We start from the raw sequence: 17,411 nt of genomic DNA on the forward strand, positions 1-17,411 counted from the left end.
AACACACCTGTTCGTACTGGTTCTGTATTTGTGCTACATAGACCAGTGATATATAGGCAAGAAGAATAATTAACCAGGGTTGTTTTGTACGAATACTTAGTCACGTTGTTCTTGCAGAGAAACTGAAATATAAAATAAAATTACAATTTCAAATAAACTTATATAAAATCATCTGTAAGGTTTTGTCAAACAATATGATTTTGTTCAACAACGTGGGTTAGAACGGATTTGCAACCTGGCAACCCGCATGTTAGGCTATTTTGCGCAATATTTAAGGGACGTTTTAAATGTTCAGCTATACCACAGAATAAAAGTCCGTGCTTGAAAATATAAATTTTTTTCATTTTTTTTTCAAAATATAAATACAAAAAAATCTAAATATAATTCACGCACACAGTAATTTTAGTAACGGACAGTGGATGATAAAATTATACGAGATAAATATATATGACAGTGATCAGTGATTAAATTGATCTGAAATTATTTATTTACGTTATAAATATATTATGTTATATTTAGGATAAATATCATCAAAGCAATGTTTTTCAATACACTTCTGGCTCTGTTTGTGTTTCACAAAAATAATCAACGGCCCACATTATAATGGACCGTGTACGTCGATTTAATATACAAAAAATAAAATAAGAGGCTAGAATGGCAACCAGCAATCTTAAAATATGAGCGAAAATATTAGGTTAACTCTAATTGGTGTGTTGTAGGTCTAGCGATACCACGAGGTATATGTTACTTTTTTCTCCGCTGGTCAGGACGAACCATTCACAGTCGTTTGTGGTCACTATAAGTGCTACATTAAAAGTCTTTTTACAAGACGTTATCGCGGTGATATGCATTTGTGTATCTGATTCGGTTTTTTATGAAGTAACAGTTTTAAAGGATTATAATTGTATTAGTACAAAATATATCCAATAGTATAAAAACAACCAGAGATTTGAATGCGGGTCAATGGGACATTGGGCTTTCAGAGCCTCCAAGCGCCCCCTAATAAAAGAACTCAAGTTTCAGTCTCCTAAGCAACGCCTAGCAGTCCAATGGTTCATTTTCTGGAAGTGGTTTCCATTTCGGATCGTGATCCAGTTGCGCCTTCAGTGAAAGGGAGGTGTGGCTATCAGTTTCTCCAGTGAAGGGAGGAGCTGGCACCACACAAAAATGCACCATTTCACCAGCTTCCGTGCATTAATCGGGTAAACCACATTTTTTTAGTTAAAACTAAACTGGAACATGTTCCACTGTTAGTGTGATCCATGCATTATTGGATCTTCTCGGCCTTGGTTGGGCGAACAAACGCGAGGAGCACCAATGTCGCCAAATATGTAAGTATCGCCATGGCCAGGTAGCGCAGGTTTCTACACACAGTTGGCTTATTGAATTCAGTGTTATTCAATCAATATCGTGTTATTATTAACTGTCATGTTACGTACTTTCTATTTCATGAGATGTAATTATATGATAAACAGTGCTTTTGGATGCTGTATGTGTTATTGCTGATGTCTTGGCAGTTGGCACAGTCAGTGCGTAATTTACGCCATTGTGTTACTCTGTCCTGTTTCTGCTGCTTTGGCTTGTCAGACCAGATTTTGGGCTGTTTGGTGAGGTTTATTTTGAAACGCATAGTGATCATGCTAAATAACTGGCACTCTTGAACAATGCTTGACTGTCTCATTGTGGACCCAAGTAGATAGGAATGTCATCAGTAGGCATAAAAGTTGTATGTATTGATTTGTGGGCCATAAGAGAGAAAAAGACTGGAACTACAGTGTGTCCTCTACTGACATTGTTGTTTCTGCTCAAGTGACTGTATCTGTCAGACTGCAGCTCCCATATTGCTGTGTCCACTAAATATGACCTTCCCTGTCTCCTAAACCAGTGGATCTCAAGCTTCTCCAAGTCCCCCAATTATCAAAGCTGAAGGCATATACCCTAGGTTTCACAGACAAGGCAAAAATGAAAATTCTGCCATCGTTTACTCCCCCTCAAGTTGTTCCAAACCTGTATAAATTTCTTTGTTCTGCTGTACATAAAGGAAGATATTTTGAAGAATGTTTGTAACCAAACAGATCTCGCCCCCCATTGACTACCATAGTATTTTCCCCCTACTATGGCAGTCAATGAGGGGTGAGATCTGCTTGGTTACAAACATTCTTCCAAATATCTTCCTTTGTGTTCAGCAGAACAAAGAAATTTATACAGGTTTGGAACAACTTGAGGGGGAGTAAATGACAACAGAATTTTCATTTTTGGGTGAACTATCACTTTAAGCTAGACCTAGACTAAAATGCAGGTTTGAGCCGTTTTAACTGAAAGCAATTTGTACTGATATATCTTAAAATATGTCAGTGCCATTGTTTTGTCTCAAGATGCACTCCAGTAATATTTTTTTCTAGTAAATGTTCATAAGAGCTACTTAAATACTCTAATTGATCTAAGGCCTAATCCTGACTTAGGCTAAGCCCTGTCTGTGAAACTGGGCCATAATATCTTTTTGATGTTTGTTTTAGCTTACTTTAATCATTTTAATTCCTCTTGCTGTCCTAACACATCTATACTTCTGCTTAACGTTTGGTTTTGTGAACTAAAAATAGATTGTGCACTAACTTTTGCGATGAAATTAGGCTGTTTTATTCATCTTTGACTCTTTTTCCATCATCCCCGACAGGATGGCATCTCTGTGGTAGGATGAGAAGTCCAGTGCCGCGCTTCAGGGACGTCGAGAGGCAGGCTGGCGGCCTGCAGCCCGCACAGTGTCTTCCTCCCTGTCATGAGCGACAAAACAACATGTGGTTCATCAGAGATGCCTGCGGCATCGTTTGTGCGATCATCACCTGGTTTCTTGTCTTCTTTGCTGAGTTTGTCGTGTTGTTCGTCATGCTGATTCCATCGAAGAACCTCGCCTACAGCCTGGTGAACGGCACCCTGTTCAACAGCCTGGCCTTCCTTGCCTTGGCGTCTCATTTCAGAGCCATGTGCACAGACCCGGTGGGTTGTACCTACAGTAATAAATGCTTTCATGGTGCCTGCTGGGTAGGGGAGACAAAATCCCCATTGTGAGGGGATTTTATACAGTATATAGGGGGAATTATAACTCTTATAAATGATATTAACTTACTATATCGGAAACACTTTACAATAAGGTTCATTAGTTAAACATTAGTTAATGTATTAACTAACACGAACTAACCATGAGCAACACATTTGTTACTGTATTTGCTAATCTTCTTTAACGTTATTTAATGAAAATACAGCTGTTCATTGTTTGCTCATGTTAGTTCACAGTGCATTAACTAATGTTACCAAGATTTTAATAATGTATTAGTAAATGTTGAAATTAACGTAAACAAAGATTAATAAATGCTGTAGAAGTGCAGTTCATTATTACTTCATGTTAACTAATGTAATTAACTAATGAACCTTATTGTAAAGTGTTACCACTATATCTATATATTATATATACTTATAATTATTACTTGTATAATTAACATTTATATGTATATATTATTTACTTTTATTATTATTATTATTATTAACAGCTTAATATTAATGAAAATGTTAATTATTAATATTATGTTGTTTCATTATATGTTAATATTTTGGTTAGGGGCGTTACATTTCCGTCACACGCTCTAAGCGGTAGACCAATCACAACAGACTGGGGACGGCTGACCAATCACAGCATTTTACGCTTTTCAAAGCGGGTTTTAAAGAAACTGAAACTAAAACTGAGCATTCAGACAGAGGGTGAAAACAGGTGCTGCAACAATGTAAATTACAAGAAAAATACTGTTTGTTTGTTTTTTTTTGTTTTTTTTGTTTTTTTTTTTAACGTAGACCCTGTAAACAAAATTATGAACCTGTAAATGAGCATAATAGGGGCCATTTAACCAACAGAACAAGCCTAGATATAAAATAGACATTCATTTGAATTCAGTAGGTATCAAAACTTTACACAGCAGAATAAAAATAATGGGCATAAATGTCATCACATGTTTGCAATTTAAGTGATTTAGTGTTTGATATCTGCCCCCAGTCTCCCCTAAATCTTCAGCATGGTGTCATAAATGCTTTCCATACCACTATTAAAATGTTGCTGAAGTTGCCTGATGCTTTCTTAGGGAGCCGTGCCAAAGGGCAACGCCACTAAGGAGTACATCGAGAGCTTGCAGCTGAAGCCAGGCCAGGTGGTTTACAAATGTCCCAAGTGCTGCAGCATTAAACCGGATAGAGCTCACCACTGCAGGTGAGAGAGGAACATATGGAGACATAGGGTGTGTTCACACTTGGCAGGTTTGGTTTAATTAAAACAAACTCTGGTACGATTGCTCTGTTAGTGCGAGTGTGAACGCTGCCATCCGAACCCTGCTGTGCACCAAACAAATGTTGCGTACATATTTCAGTTGAACCCCACAAGATTTGAAAGTGGTCTCAGTCTATGGTTCGACCATAGACGTAAACGAACCAAAGACAGAACATGATGTCACAAGATTCGACACTAAAATGGACAGAATGCTCAAGCTTTTTTCTCATCATAGTTGTGATGTTGCTCATCACAGTTCGGTACAGGATCAGAACCGCATCTCCTCGCAGCAGATCTTCGCTTGTGTGTGTGACAGAGGGATTCCTGCTGCTGTTTTGACTCCTTTACACATTTAATAAGCTTTCCATGAGTTGTCAGCTCCATCATATACCATCATATGCACACATTTAGCCCAGCACACAGCATTGTTTTGGATGTTTGACAAGTTCCGTCGCAAAATATACGTCATAAAAGCCTTTTTTGTTTGTTTGTTTTGAGTCTTTAGGTTAGGTGTTAAAAATGACAGTGTGAATGCTAAGTGAACCAGGACTAAATGTATCATTTTTTTTGGTTCAGACCAAAAGAACCAAGGGAACTGAACTACAAGTGTGAACACACCCATATATGCATAACGGCAGCAGCACTATACATCATGGTCATATTAATCTGCAAGTTTTTTTTTTTTGTTGTTGTTGTTTTCTGCATTAAAGGGGATAGGTCACCCAAAAATGAAAAATTGGTCATCATTTCCTCACCCTCAAGTAGTCCCAAACCTATATAAATTTCTTTTATTAGATATTTGGAAGAATGTCAGTCGAGACGAGACCTGCTTGGTTTTTTAGATGCTTTATATCCATCCATCTTTTAATCATTTGCACATTTCGTACAGCATAGGCATGTTTTGAGTTGGTGTATATTTACATATATGAAGCTTAATATTTTTAAAAGCTCTATCTTCAGTTCAAAGCACTGTTTCAGTTACAAACAATCTTTCAGTTGTTTCACAGTGTTAAAGTGACTTTTTCATCTCTTTTCTTTCTCCAACCTTCTTTTCAAACTCATTTTAGTGTTTGTAAGCGCTGTATACGTAAGATGGATCATCATTGCCCTTGGGTAAACAATTGTGTCGGGGAAAATAACCAGAAGTACTTTGTGCTTTTCACAGTAAGTACTAAAAAAAAGTCTCATCCTGCACACTTCTAAAAATACCACAAACACAGTTGTTTTAGCCACAGGTTGCAAGCATTTTACAAGGGTTACAAAGGTAGTCTTGATATAAGACTTTAATTACTCCCCTCTGAATTTTGAAGTCTTAATAATATTAAATTGATTTTAATGATTTCACTAGGGATTTAATTGTATATTTTCTTTCATATTCCATTCAGATTATTTGAAACCATCACTAACAAACATCTAATGCTGATGCTGATGTGTTTTTCAGATGTACATTTGCCTGATCTCTCTGCATACCTTGGTCATGGTGGTCTTTCATTTTCTCTACTGCTTTGAAGATGACTGGACAAGTAAGTGAGAAAAGCAGGTTATTGTTAGCAAGACAGATAACTTGACCCCAGTGACCTCTAGATGACAGGGTCAGATGGCAAGCATGCAATTTGGAATGTTGTCTACTGGGAAAAAGAAGTCCAAACTTTGCAAATCCAGTTGTTCCAAATCTGTATAAATTCCTTTGTTCTGTTGAACACAAAGGAAGATATTTTGAAGAAAGTTTGTAACAAGGCCACTTTGGGGCACCATTGACCTCCATAGTAGGAAAAAAACTACTATGGAAGTCAATGGTGCCCCAAAACTGTTCAGTTTAACACATTCTTCAAAATGTCTTCCTTTGTGTTCAACAAAAATTGAATATTATACAGATTTTGAACAACTTAAGGGTGAGTAAATGATGACAGAATTTTCATTTTTTGGGTGAACTATCCCACAGTACACCCAAAAATGAAAATTCTGTCATTTAATCACCCTCATTCTAGAAGTGTTTTTTGTGATTAATATACTGGTCATTTTTTTTTTTTTCATTCACTTACAGTGTAAATAACTCTTTTAATTTCCAAAAAGGATGCAAAAGCATCATAAAAGTAGATATAGTCTGTGTGCTTGGGGAAGTTGATCCTTTGGTGTGAGAACAGAAAATTGCTGCTATGCCTCTTTTTATGACGGACAAACTATATTCTGCAAATATAATATAACGCCACTTTTATTGGTACTACAGGTGGTCAAAGGACAGGTAATGAAAATGGGGAAGTGATATAAGTAAATGTAAGATTCAAACTCAGATTGCACAGATGAGCACCACGACTCAATGTGTTGGAGGATGTGTGCTAGCCTCCTTACCACAGCTCCAGTGACACTTTTATATGAAATTTTAATTCAAAATTGCATTATTAATTTTTTTGTTTCCTCTCAGGAATGCATTTTAACCTATGTTTAATGTTGAGTGTGCTGGTGAATATACTCAGCATTATTGGGAGTTTTTTTAGAATGTTCAAATGATTTTCATCATCACAACCATTTAAATTATTTGGGTCAGTAAGATTTTTAGTAATACTTTTATTCATCAAGGATTCATTAAAATGATCAAATTGATCAAAAGACTTTTATACTGTTGCAAAAAAAAAAAAAAATCCATTTCAAATAAATGCTGTTCTTTTGAACTTTCTATTCATCAAAGAATCCTAAAAAAAATGTATCACAGTTTCCGCAAAAATATTAGGCAGCACTGTTTTCAACTGTTTCATATTAGAATGATTTCCGAAGGATCATGTGAAACTGGAGACTGCAGTAATGATGCTGAAAATTCAGCTTTTCCATTACATAAATTGCATTTTAAAATATATTAAAATAGAAAGCACTTATTTAAAATTGTAATAATATTTCACAATATTACTGTTTTTACATTATTTCTGTTCAAATAAATGCAGTCTTGATGATCATAAGAGATCACCAAAAACTGACCCCAAACTGTGTGTGTATATATATATATATATATATATATATATATATATACGCCAAACAGTGAAAATAGTGTAATCAATGGTGTTTTCAAACAGGTCACTGGTATATTGCTAACCAAGCTTGGCTAAAAGCTCTTAACCCATGTTCAGATGTGTTTAGATGCTTTCCAACCGTGTTTTGTCCTAGTTTGTACATGCAAATATATATGTGTTGCCAGATATTCATTCCCATAAACCCTTTTTTTTCCTTCTGGTTACAAATATTTTATACAGTAGTTGTGTTAGTATATTGGATAACTTGTGTTAAGGCCATGTGTATGTGTGTGTTCCCTCTCCCCGCTTGACCCCAGAGTGCAGTTCCTTCTCCCCTCCAGCCACTGTCATCCTTCTCATCCTCTTGTGCTTTGAGGGCCTCCTCTTCCTCATCTTTACCTCTGTGATGTTTGGCACCCAAGTCCATTCCATCTGCACAGATGAGACGGTAAGAGATCGTTTCCTTTCGGCAGTGGGCGTATGTGGTGGAGGTAGTGCTTGTGGCCTGATATGCACTGTTATTTTTAGGTTAATGTGTGGACAGTTTTACCTAAAATGCTACTATGCTTGAAGTGAAATGTGACTTGTATACAACAAGTATAACTAGGTCATTGTGTATTGAATAGTAATACTCTTACATATATCCACGCTGGTTATTTGGCACATACTGTTCCTTTTTAGTTATTATTAAAATATGCTGTACATGATGACACACCATATTGGCATTTCACATATGAGTCCAAGTGATCCAGTGCTTTGGGCAATAACACATGTTCTTGTGAACTTCTAACAACTGACCTGGAAAACACAATACAGACATATTCCTGTTGTAAAGATGCAACAATATCCTTTAAATCTTATTCTGAGGAGGATGATATTTGACAATGCCATCAGATTCTCTTTGATGGACTACAGTGGTGTGTGTTGATGTTCTGTATCCACTAGATGCCTTTGATAATTGCAGGTGTGTAGCATCTGCTCAGAATAGCATACTATCATACTACTTGTAGTGTACTATTTCTGCAGTATATACTCTACCGTTCAATTTTTTTTAATGCTTTTATTCAGCAAGGGTGCATTAAATTGGTCAAAAGTGACAGTAAAGACTAATTAATTACAATATTTCACAATATTACTTTTACTGTTTTTACTCAAATAAATGCCATCATGAGACTTCTGTTTTTAAAAACATTACAAAATGGTCTTGAAAATGATCAAGATGAAAAAGAATCTTAAATATTAAGAAAATAAAAATATTAAGCAGCACAGCTGTTTTCAATATTGATAATAATAAGAAATGTGTCTTGAGCAGCAAATCAGCATATTAGAATGATTTCTGAAGGATCATGTGACAGTAATGATGCTGAAAATTCAGCTTTGCATCACAGGAATAAATTAAATCTTTAATATATATTAATATATTCACAGTATAACTGATTTTTCTGTATTTTTGATTAAACAACATTACAAAAAAAAAAAAAAAAAAAAACATAAAAAAACATTACAATATCAAACCGACCCTAAAATTTTGAATGGTAGTGTATATTGTGTGCAGTAAGCAAATTTCCAACAATGCAATTCGTTCAACTTGACCTTCCTTTTCCAGACTGATGAATGAACTAAAATAATTGTAGTTTTAGAAAAAAAAATTGATAAAATATTTCCAAAAAGATGAATATTGGATGTGACCCATCATACCAAAACGCAATGCACTCAGTTTTACCTATTTTCCTAGTGTGGCGAATAAACCTGAAGTAATGTCAGATGTACTTTTTAACCTTCTTAGCCTTCTTGAATCCTTTTTTGTTTGGAATATTGAGAGTTAAAGGGATAGTTCACCCAAAAATGAACATTTTAATCATTTACTCACCCTCAAGTTGTTCCAAACCTGTATGAATTTCTTTGTTCTCTTGAACACAAAAGAAGATATTGACTTCCATAGTATGAAAAAAAATAAATAAATAAATAAATACTATGGAAGTCTTTGGGGCCCATCAACTGTTTGGTTACCGACATTCTTCAAAATATCTTTCTTTGTGTTCAGCAGAACAAAGATATTCATTCATGTTTGGAACTACTTGAGGGTGAATAAATGATGACAGAATTTTCATTTTTGGGTGAACTATCTCTTTAAGGCATTTTACATAAAATTGGATTAGAAATGTTACATTTTAGAAATAAAATGTAATTGTAGCATACTACTTTATGTAATGGTATGTTTGAAATACATACCATTACATAATGCATTTTTTCACAATCTTTTTATAAAATAAGTGGGCAGTGTACAGTATACTGCACTGAAGCAGTATGCTAGTATTTTATTCTGAACATAAACTTAATGGCATGATTTTTCACTATGAAAATCACTAAATTAACTCCTCTAAGAGGAAAATATGGTTAAAGTTCTGTTTTATGGAATGGGTCAGTTGTTCTTTTCCTAATATTCACACACTCTGAAGTCTCGGTTATCTCTTGTTTTTAGGGCATAGAGCAGTTGAAAAAGGAAGAGAGAAGATGGGCTAAAAAAACAAAATGGATGAACATGAAGGCGGTATTCGGACACCCCTTCTCGATAGCATGGTTTAGCCCGTTTTCCACACCTGACCACGGGAAAGCTGACCCCTACCAGTATGTGGTCTGAGCTCAGGAAGCTTTAAGCTAGAGACTCGAGTGCACTTGGACTGCCCTTATAAACAGCGTCTTTTAATTTGTTTGTAATCCCGACTTGAGCGGAGCATTTACCAGTGACACTAAATCACCTTCATCTTCTTTTTTTTTTCTTTTTTTTCAGGGAACAAATTATTGCATATCCAATTATCCTTGCCTCTATTTATTTGAATTAAAAACAGAAAGTGGAAGCTTCATCATGTCAAAATCTCAAGCATCTCTGCCTAGCTACACAGAAATAAAGATGAATGATGCGCAGATAATAGAAGCCAATTTATGCTAATATAATCACTATTGTAATCTCTTCAGAATCTTGCTGGACTGTCCAAAATGATAACCTACTTTCTGAAATACCTTCAAACACCCTTTTTAATTATTTATACCTATCTACAATATAAAACCCCTGTTCTTTCCTGGTTTACAGCATAAGAGCACTGACAACCATTCACTAAAAAGGATTATTTTTCTTACAGATACAAAATTTTTTTAAAGGGCCGTTTACACCAAGGATGATAACCATAATGATATCTGTAACTATAAAGTTTTAATAATCGTTGTAATGAGTAGGGAAGTCCACACCACAGTTACTGTATAAGGATAATGACACATAGGAACAATATTGTTAGAATCACTTTCAAAAAAAAAAATTTTTTCAAGGTGATAAATGATAACAGTGACAGCCAATCGGAATCCACACGACTTTAAGGAGCTTGAGCGTTTCAAGCGGTAGATGACATAATTGCGGTGCGCCCTTATGATAAACAGAGAACTATCATTTGTTGGTGTGGATGCCAATATAATTATTGTTATGGTCCTTGGTGTGAAAAGGCCTTAAAGCGGTAGTTCACACAAAAATGAAAATTGTCATCAATTACTCGTCCTCATGTCATTCCAAACCCATAAATCTTTCGTTCACCTTCAGAACACAAATGAAGATATTTTTGATGAAATCTGAGATTTCTGTCCCTCCAATGAAAGTCTATTGACCTAAAATGCTGATGCATCAAAACGTTCATAAAGAGATCGTAAAAGAAATCCATATGAATCGAGCGGTTTAATCTGAGTCTTCTGAAGAGACACGGTTATTTTTTATTTTACTATCTCTTTATGAATGCTTTGAACTGTCAGAGATTTGAGTGAATAGACTTTCAATGGCGGGACAGAAATCTCTCAGATTTCATTAAAAATATCTTCATTTGTGTTTCAAAGATGAACTAAAGTCTTTTGGCTTTGGATGAAACGACATGAGATTTTAATTTTTAGGTGAACTATCCCTTTACCATGGGTTATTGACTTTGGCTGTATACAAAATAGTATAAAATATTATAGGAAGTTTAATAGGGGTGTAAATATTTGTTCTGACAAAGCTTGGATTCTAAATGATTCTATACTAAATGATGCGGTCGTGACATTTGATCACAATCTGGTTTGATAACTTTTGTTTAGAATAACTTTGAAAATGGTAATAAACAGAAATGTAACTAAAAGGACTGTTCATACTGTAGTTGAATATTAACAAAGTGATCTACCAGTTTTTGCATTCACAAGTATTGTATAACAGAATTTAACATGTAGATTGGATATTATTAAATATTAAAGGGATAGTTCACCCAAAAATGATAATTTACTGCCCCTCAAGTTGTGTCCAAACCTATATACATATCTTTGTTCTGCTGTACACCAAGGAAGATATTGGAAGAATGTTTGTAACCAAGCAGATCTCGCCCCCCCCCATTGACTACCATAGTATTTTTTTCCAACTATGTAGTCAATGGGGGGCGAGATCTGTTTGCTTACTGACATTCTTCCAAATGTCTTCCTTTGTCTTCAGCAGAACAAAGATATGCATATAGGTTTGAAACAACTTGAGGGGCAGTAAATGATCATTTTTGGGTGAACTATCCCTTTAAATTCCACACTCAGTGCATTGTCAGATCATTTTTACACCTCTAAAGCATAAATAATTCCATTGAAATAATTATTTTATAAATGTACAGAATGTTCTTTGAGATATCAGAAGTACTTTTGCTGTTATACATAGCAGCTCTTACGGTACTCCATTACAGAAATAAATAGCTAATTTACTTGGTATGTTTCCATAAACCTGGTTTGCAGAACTGTATAAGAAAGGCTTAAGAAATTGTAGGAATTTGACCGTAAGATAAACTACGTTTATAAACAGTATATATATAAAAAAAATCTAAATATCTGAATATTACATGTCAGATAAAATGTGTTTTCGACAACTTCACTGATTCACCATTGTTGCCATTGTTTTGGTTAATTGCATATATTTTACATTTTATTAATATACATTTTTGTTATGATGAACAGATGATATGTGCTTTAAGTGTGTATGAAAAAGACAATCATTCTGTTCTTCTTTGTCAAATGGTGAATTAAAAACCTGAAACACTTGGTCATTAGTGCTTTATATAACAACACATCACTTCTAAAGTGTCTGACATTGGATTTCCTAAATGCACAGCAACACGCAAAACCGTCTTTGCTTCTGGAAAATTTAAAATTGGATTACAGGAAATTCAGCAGCTGAAACGCATTGCAAAATCTGTCAAAAAGTTCAAATGTTTTCAAAATTGCTTGATCTGTATTTTCCTGTCCATTTCCTCTCTGTCTTTGACACTAACCTAGTTTCCCCAAACAGTCCTTGTATATTTTTTCTATTCTTTTGTGTTGTCTTATGAATGGTTCCCTTGCTCAGAAATATCCAGCCTTCATGGTTTTGGGTATTAAAATGAATCTAAAAGCAACTAATTATATTTAGTATTAAATTAGGCTGATGTCCCTGTTTGATTGGTGTGATGGAGGTAAGCTTTGATTGCTACCGATATAAAGGCCGTTCAAACACATTCAATGTGCCGTTTGCCTGATCGCATGCTTTTTAAAATGGTCTGTCTTTCTTTTTCTTTAGATATCACCTTTGGAATGTGAAGGCATGCTGCATGCTTCATGTGTTTTAATTTGTTCCATAAAGTGACAGTCGAACCATTTCTTCCAGTCAGGTTCTCTCTCATTAAAGATTAAACACCAGCAGCACGCAGGTGCATGAGTAAAATAATTCACTTCCCATGCCCCTTTTTTTTTTTTTTTTTTTTTTTAACCATGGTAACCATTTGCTTTCTTTTCAGTTCATTCAATGGAATGTAAGTTTTTTTGGCAATATGGATGTTGTTTTCCATATATGGATTATATTATTTCATATCTCTTTTGAGAGTCACAGATGTGTTGTTTTTCTTTATGCAGGGCATTGAAAAGTTAAAGCGTGAAGACCCTACATGGGAGAAGACTACATCCTGGGAAGCTATGAAGTCGGCATTCGGAGGTCCTTTTTCTGTGGCCTGGTTGAACCCTTTCACAGATCTCTCGTGCCAGAAAGATGCTTCGGATCCTGTTCCCATGTTCCCACAGGGTGAGATCATTGAGGAGGATGTGATTGAAATTCCTCTGGAGCCTTATTAGATGACAAGGTGTTTGCTGCTTAAATCCTGGTGACTGAAATGGCACATTTCCTGCCTTGGACTGGCAAAGAGAATACTGTGAATATTTGAATTTGGATTGTTTTTTAACCTATGGAAACAGCATTTTTGTACTGTACCAAAGTGCCTTGAAACAGTATTTACAACCAAAAATACATCTCACTATTCTAAAGAGAACCTTGTGTCATGCATAGAGACGAGACTTTGTCAGGAGCTCGTTATACAAGCTGTTCCTGGAGCAGTGATGTTTACACACCTGGGCAAAAAAAAAAAAATGGGCCAAGTCCAAAATGGCTAAATACTAAGCTTTCGATTGTTTTAACCACAAATTATTGGTCTGGAAATTGGCGAAATTTAAGCAAATTAACTACTTAAAAAGTCAATGCTGTCTCAGAAAAACATCAAAGACAGAATGAAGTTTTTGGCAGAATATGGGAAGTTGTGTGTGGAGTGATGAATCACAATGAAACCCGAGTTGTGTGGTGATGCTCCAGAGCGGTGTCTTCATAAATCTGCTGAGAAATCTAATAATAAATGCATCTCTACCACAGTGAAGCATGGAGGAAGAGGTGTCATTGTTAGCTGCTGGTACTGGTGAGCTACTTCACTGTGAAAAGTCATTTAATGCTTTAGAGTACAGGAGAATATTACAGAATGGCTTGCTTCCACAAATTGAAAGTTGTTATCTAAAGAGGAATGATCAGATGTTATTTTTGCCCAAATTGGAAAGACAACCAATACGTGGCCTGAGAACAAGTCCATCAGGCTCATATATTGGCCTGCTCAAAGTCCAGATTTGAACCATATAGTGAATATTTAGTCTCACATTAAACTCAAACAAACAGGGAGACATTTTTCAACTACTCATGAACTGTCTGAAGCCATTATCATTGAGTGGAACAACACTGACTCTTCTTCTTTTAAAAAGCTATCTACAATTTGGGAAAGGCTATTCTGTGCTAAGTTACTTTATCTACAGCATTTGTGCAATTCTTGCTAATTTCCTGACCAGTGATTTGTGAATAAAATGGTTAAGGCCGTTAAACGACCAATAAATATTTTGCCACTTTTGGCTTGAACCATTTTTTGCCCAGGAGTTTATAGTTTTAGTTTTAAAAATATTTTATTAAGTAACTGCAAGAAAACTTTTTCCTCTAGGACCTTTAAGATGTATCATCAGTTAAAAAATATATATAATCTCTGAAATGTTGCCTTAATGTACTACAACACTTTTAAAATGGCCTGGCATTGAAAGGCACTCATGACTATGCAAATTCCGGTGCGTTATTTGATAATGTAAATTTATGGTGCTCATATGTAGACCTGTTGAGACTTTTCCATAATTAGTAAAAACACGTGTAAGATTTACCATCCCAGGATCTGATTGATATATTACCTATTTTTATTGTTGTTCCATGTCATATCTTTTTTCCATTGTATTTACAATCTTTTAAAAATAAAAAAATAAAAAAATTCCATTACAGGCTTTTTGTTTATGTTTTGGATTTTTTAAATTACCTGATGTTTCCCATGGCTGCACAACTTCAGTTTAAGCTTCTTCAAATAAATATGCTGTTTTTCACAAAGTCCATAGTTGTTTGAATAAAACTGTATGGTGGCAGGTGGACTATTATACACCCATATAGTACCAGGTCAATTTTCATATGTGATTTCTGGGCAGAAAATGGCCAGCTGTGCTCAACAGTTGCTGCTTTTGTGGTTGGGTTTAAAATAGAGCCCAGGGGCCACATTTATAACCAAAAATGATTACGCTTATTTCTATGCCCATTTTGGGTGTAATGGGCATAAAAATAAGCGTACGCAATTTTCCACGCACGTATCAGGATTTATAAAAAATAAACTTGCCGTAAATATGTGCGCTACGTACGGAAACTCTAGACCATGCATAACTCTTTTTTTTTTCCTGGTGTGAGAAATGTAATGAAGTGAACACAATGATTTCAAACTCTGTTTTCCCTTTGATATACACATTTAGGACACAAAATCTAGCTTTTTTGAGTACGTACACTTTTAGGATAAAATCTACGAACAGTTTTATAAATGAGGCCTCAGGTCAGTGGTTTGCTTAAAATGACACAATAGAAGAACATTTCATTTTAAAACACATGAACTCTGCAACCATTATATATGTAAATTATTTATTTTATTAAAAAAACATACCATTTTGCTTATAAGGTGCTATTTAATCCAAATATAATTCATATGAACTAAACCAGTGTAGTGTATGATAAAACAATAAAATGTATGATTATTAAAAAATGTTAGAAAATGAATGTATGATTGAACATTAAACATCCATGTGTGCATCCTGTTCATTACTTGGAGTGAGTTCAAATAGGTTTTACTTTGGAAGACTTAAAAAAAGATGTATCAGCAAAACAAAATGAAATCCACAGCTGTATTTGGTCCAATATCCAGCAAAAAAATAAAAATAAAATAAAATTAAAGAGTATTTGTGTATCATATATACAATATGATATTGATATACATATTTAAGTTCATAGTAGAAACTAAGAGTATGAATTGATCTATTATAAACTTACATAATATGCCCTTGACGGCTAAAGTATGCAGTGACCTATATGATCGAGGCCCTTGCATGACTATAGGCACAAAGTGAGACACATTTCAAGGATTTGCATCGTGTCATTAATCACATTAACATGATGCACAATAACAAATTAACTACACAGATTTTATAAAACAATCCCATGACAGAAATACATATATTTACTGTAGCACAGATACTTCTATTATACAGTCGTGCATAATTCTTACTAGCTTTACATGCTTTAAGTTTCACACCATCTGACTTGATTGATTGATTAAACTTCAAGCATTAGATAAGGCATTGTTGCTACCTGTGTTGTTCTGTCACTCATATTTCTTATCCACGTTTTCCTGTGGAGCCTGAGGAGTTGATCCATGCAAGACAAGAAGCCCTGTCAGGGTTAAAATGATACCAACCCACCACAACGTGGCATGAGTTTCACCAAAGATCACATGTCCAAGGAAAGCCTGGAAAAAAGACAATGCATATTAAATCATTAAGTGACTAATTTCTGAAATGAACTTGAAGGTTTGAGAAAACTTACAGAGGAGATAAAATTTGAGGCAGTGGTGGTCACAGTGGCCCGGGCAGAGGAAGACGAGTGTCGGAGGGCTTTGGCGAAGAAGGTCCACATCACAGCATTGCAGGTGAACAGAAGACCACCACAAAGCAGGCGCAGAGGTATATGTAACTATGATTAATGACAACATTAAAATGATATTATGGTCATTGAAACACACACATATATATATATATATATATATATACATATATATATATATATATATATATATATATATATATATATCGTTATATATATATAATATATATAAAGAACACTTCTTACCCAGTCACAAGCTGTGGTATCAACTCCGGCAGTGTTTCCTTGTTCATCTGTCCAGATCTTTAGCCCTGTTTCACACACATCTTTCAGGTAATCAGCACCCAGGGACAACTTAGCAGAAGATGATGCTAAAGCTGCCAAAAACCCCGCCATCAACGCATAAAACACCCCAGGCAACATAATTCCAGCTCAGTCCCACTGACTCACTCAGACTTGACTACGGTAACACCATTATTTTACCGCCATCTTTAACATTTTAAGACATAAAATGATAATGAAACTACCTACTGTGCATCACAGAAATAAATCAAACCGGTAGCTTAGAGTGGCAGTCAGCATGAAACGGTAGTCAATAAATGGGCGGGACTAATAAAAACATGCGCTGTGGACCTAAATAAAAACGTCGTATTTTAAGTCTTCACCGTGTATTTTCTGTGTAATTGCTTTTTAATGTTGAAGTGTAATTATTTACGTTAAAATGATCACCTAGACCACTGCTGAAGAATTTGTCAGCGTCATG

General features: G+C 35.1%; 2 protein-coding genes across 3 annotated transcripts; one reads left to right on the top strand and one right to left on the bottom strand.

Annotated features, from left to right (window-relative positions):
- The first annotated feature begins 1,092 nt into the window (after nt 1-1,092).
- zdhhc3a (zinc finger DHHC-type palmitoyltransferase 3a) lies at nt 1,093-14,953 on the top strand. 2 transcript variants are annotated; one of them, XM_051866802.1, is made up of 7 exons: nt 1,093-1,331; nt 2,675-2,994; nt 4,128-4,252; nt 5,377-5,473; nt 5,751-5,832; nt 7,629-7,759; nt 13,243-14,953. In XM_051866802.1, the coding sequence occupies exons 2-7, from the start codon at nt 2,695-2,697 to the stop codon at nt 13,456-13,458; spliced, it is 951 nt and encodes a 316-aa protein (XP_051722762.1). In that variant the 5' UTR covers nt 1,093-1,331; nt 2,675-2,694; the 3' UTR covers nt 13,459-14,953. The 2 variants fall into 2 exon arrangements, with proteins under 2 accessions (XP_051722762.1, XP_051722763.1); XM_051866803.1 differs by lacking the exon at nt 13,243-14,953 and adding an exon at nt 9,794-10,232.
- A 664-nt stretch (nt 14,954-15,617) lies between these two features.
- Nucleotides 15,618-17,228, bottom strand: tmem42a (transmembrane protein 42a). The gene is made up of 3 exons (XM_051866804.1): nt 16,895-17,228; nt 16,592-16,738; nt 15,618-16,514 (listed from the first exon to the last, which is right to left on the bottom strand). The coding sequence occupies exons 1-3, from the start codon at nt 17,069-17,071 to the stop codon at nt 16,371-16,373; spliced, it is 468 nt and encodes a 155-aa protein (XP_051722764.1). The 5' UTR covers nt 17,072-17,228; the 3' UTR covers nt 15,618-16,370.
- Nucleotides 17,229-17,411: the final 183 nt, after the last annotated feature.

This window comes from Ctenopharyngodon idella, chromosome 16, assembly GCF_019924925.1.
Source record: "Ctenopharyngodon idella isolate HZGC_01 chromosome 16, HZGC01, whole genome shotgun sequence".
Classification (NCBI taxonomy): Eukaryota; Metazoa; Chordata; class Actinopteri; order Cypriniformes; family Xenocyprididae; genus Ctenopharyngodon; species Ctenopharyngodon idella.

Coding starts and splice junctions, on each gene's coding strand:
- zdhhc3a (XM_051866802.1), top strand. CDS start 2,695: ATGAGAAGTCCAGTGCCGCGCTTCAGGGACGTCGAGAGGCAGGCTGGC. Junction 4,253..5,376: donor GATAGAGCTCACCACTGCAG/GTGAGAGAGGAA, acceptor AACTCATTTTAG/TGTTTGTAAGCGCTGTATAC. Junction 7,760..13,242: donor CCATCTGCACAGATGAGACG/GTAAGAGATCGT, acceptor TTCTTTATGCAG/GGCATTGAAAAGTTAAAGCG.
- tmem42a (XM_051866804.1), bottom strand. CDS start 17,071: ATGTTGCCTGGGGTGTTTTATGCGTTGATGGCGGGGTTTTTGGCAGCT. Junction 16,739..16,894: donor ATACCACAGCTTGTGACTGG/GTAAGAAGTGTT, acceptor CATTAATCATAG/TTACATATACCTCTGCGCCT. Junction 16,515..16,591: donor CCTCAAATTTTATCTCCTCT/GTAAGTTTTCTC, acceptor TCTTTTTTCCAG/GCTTTCCTTGGACATGTGAT.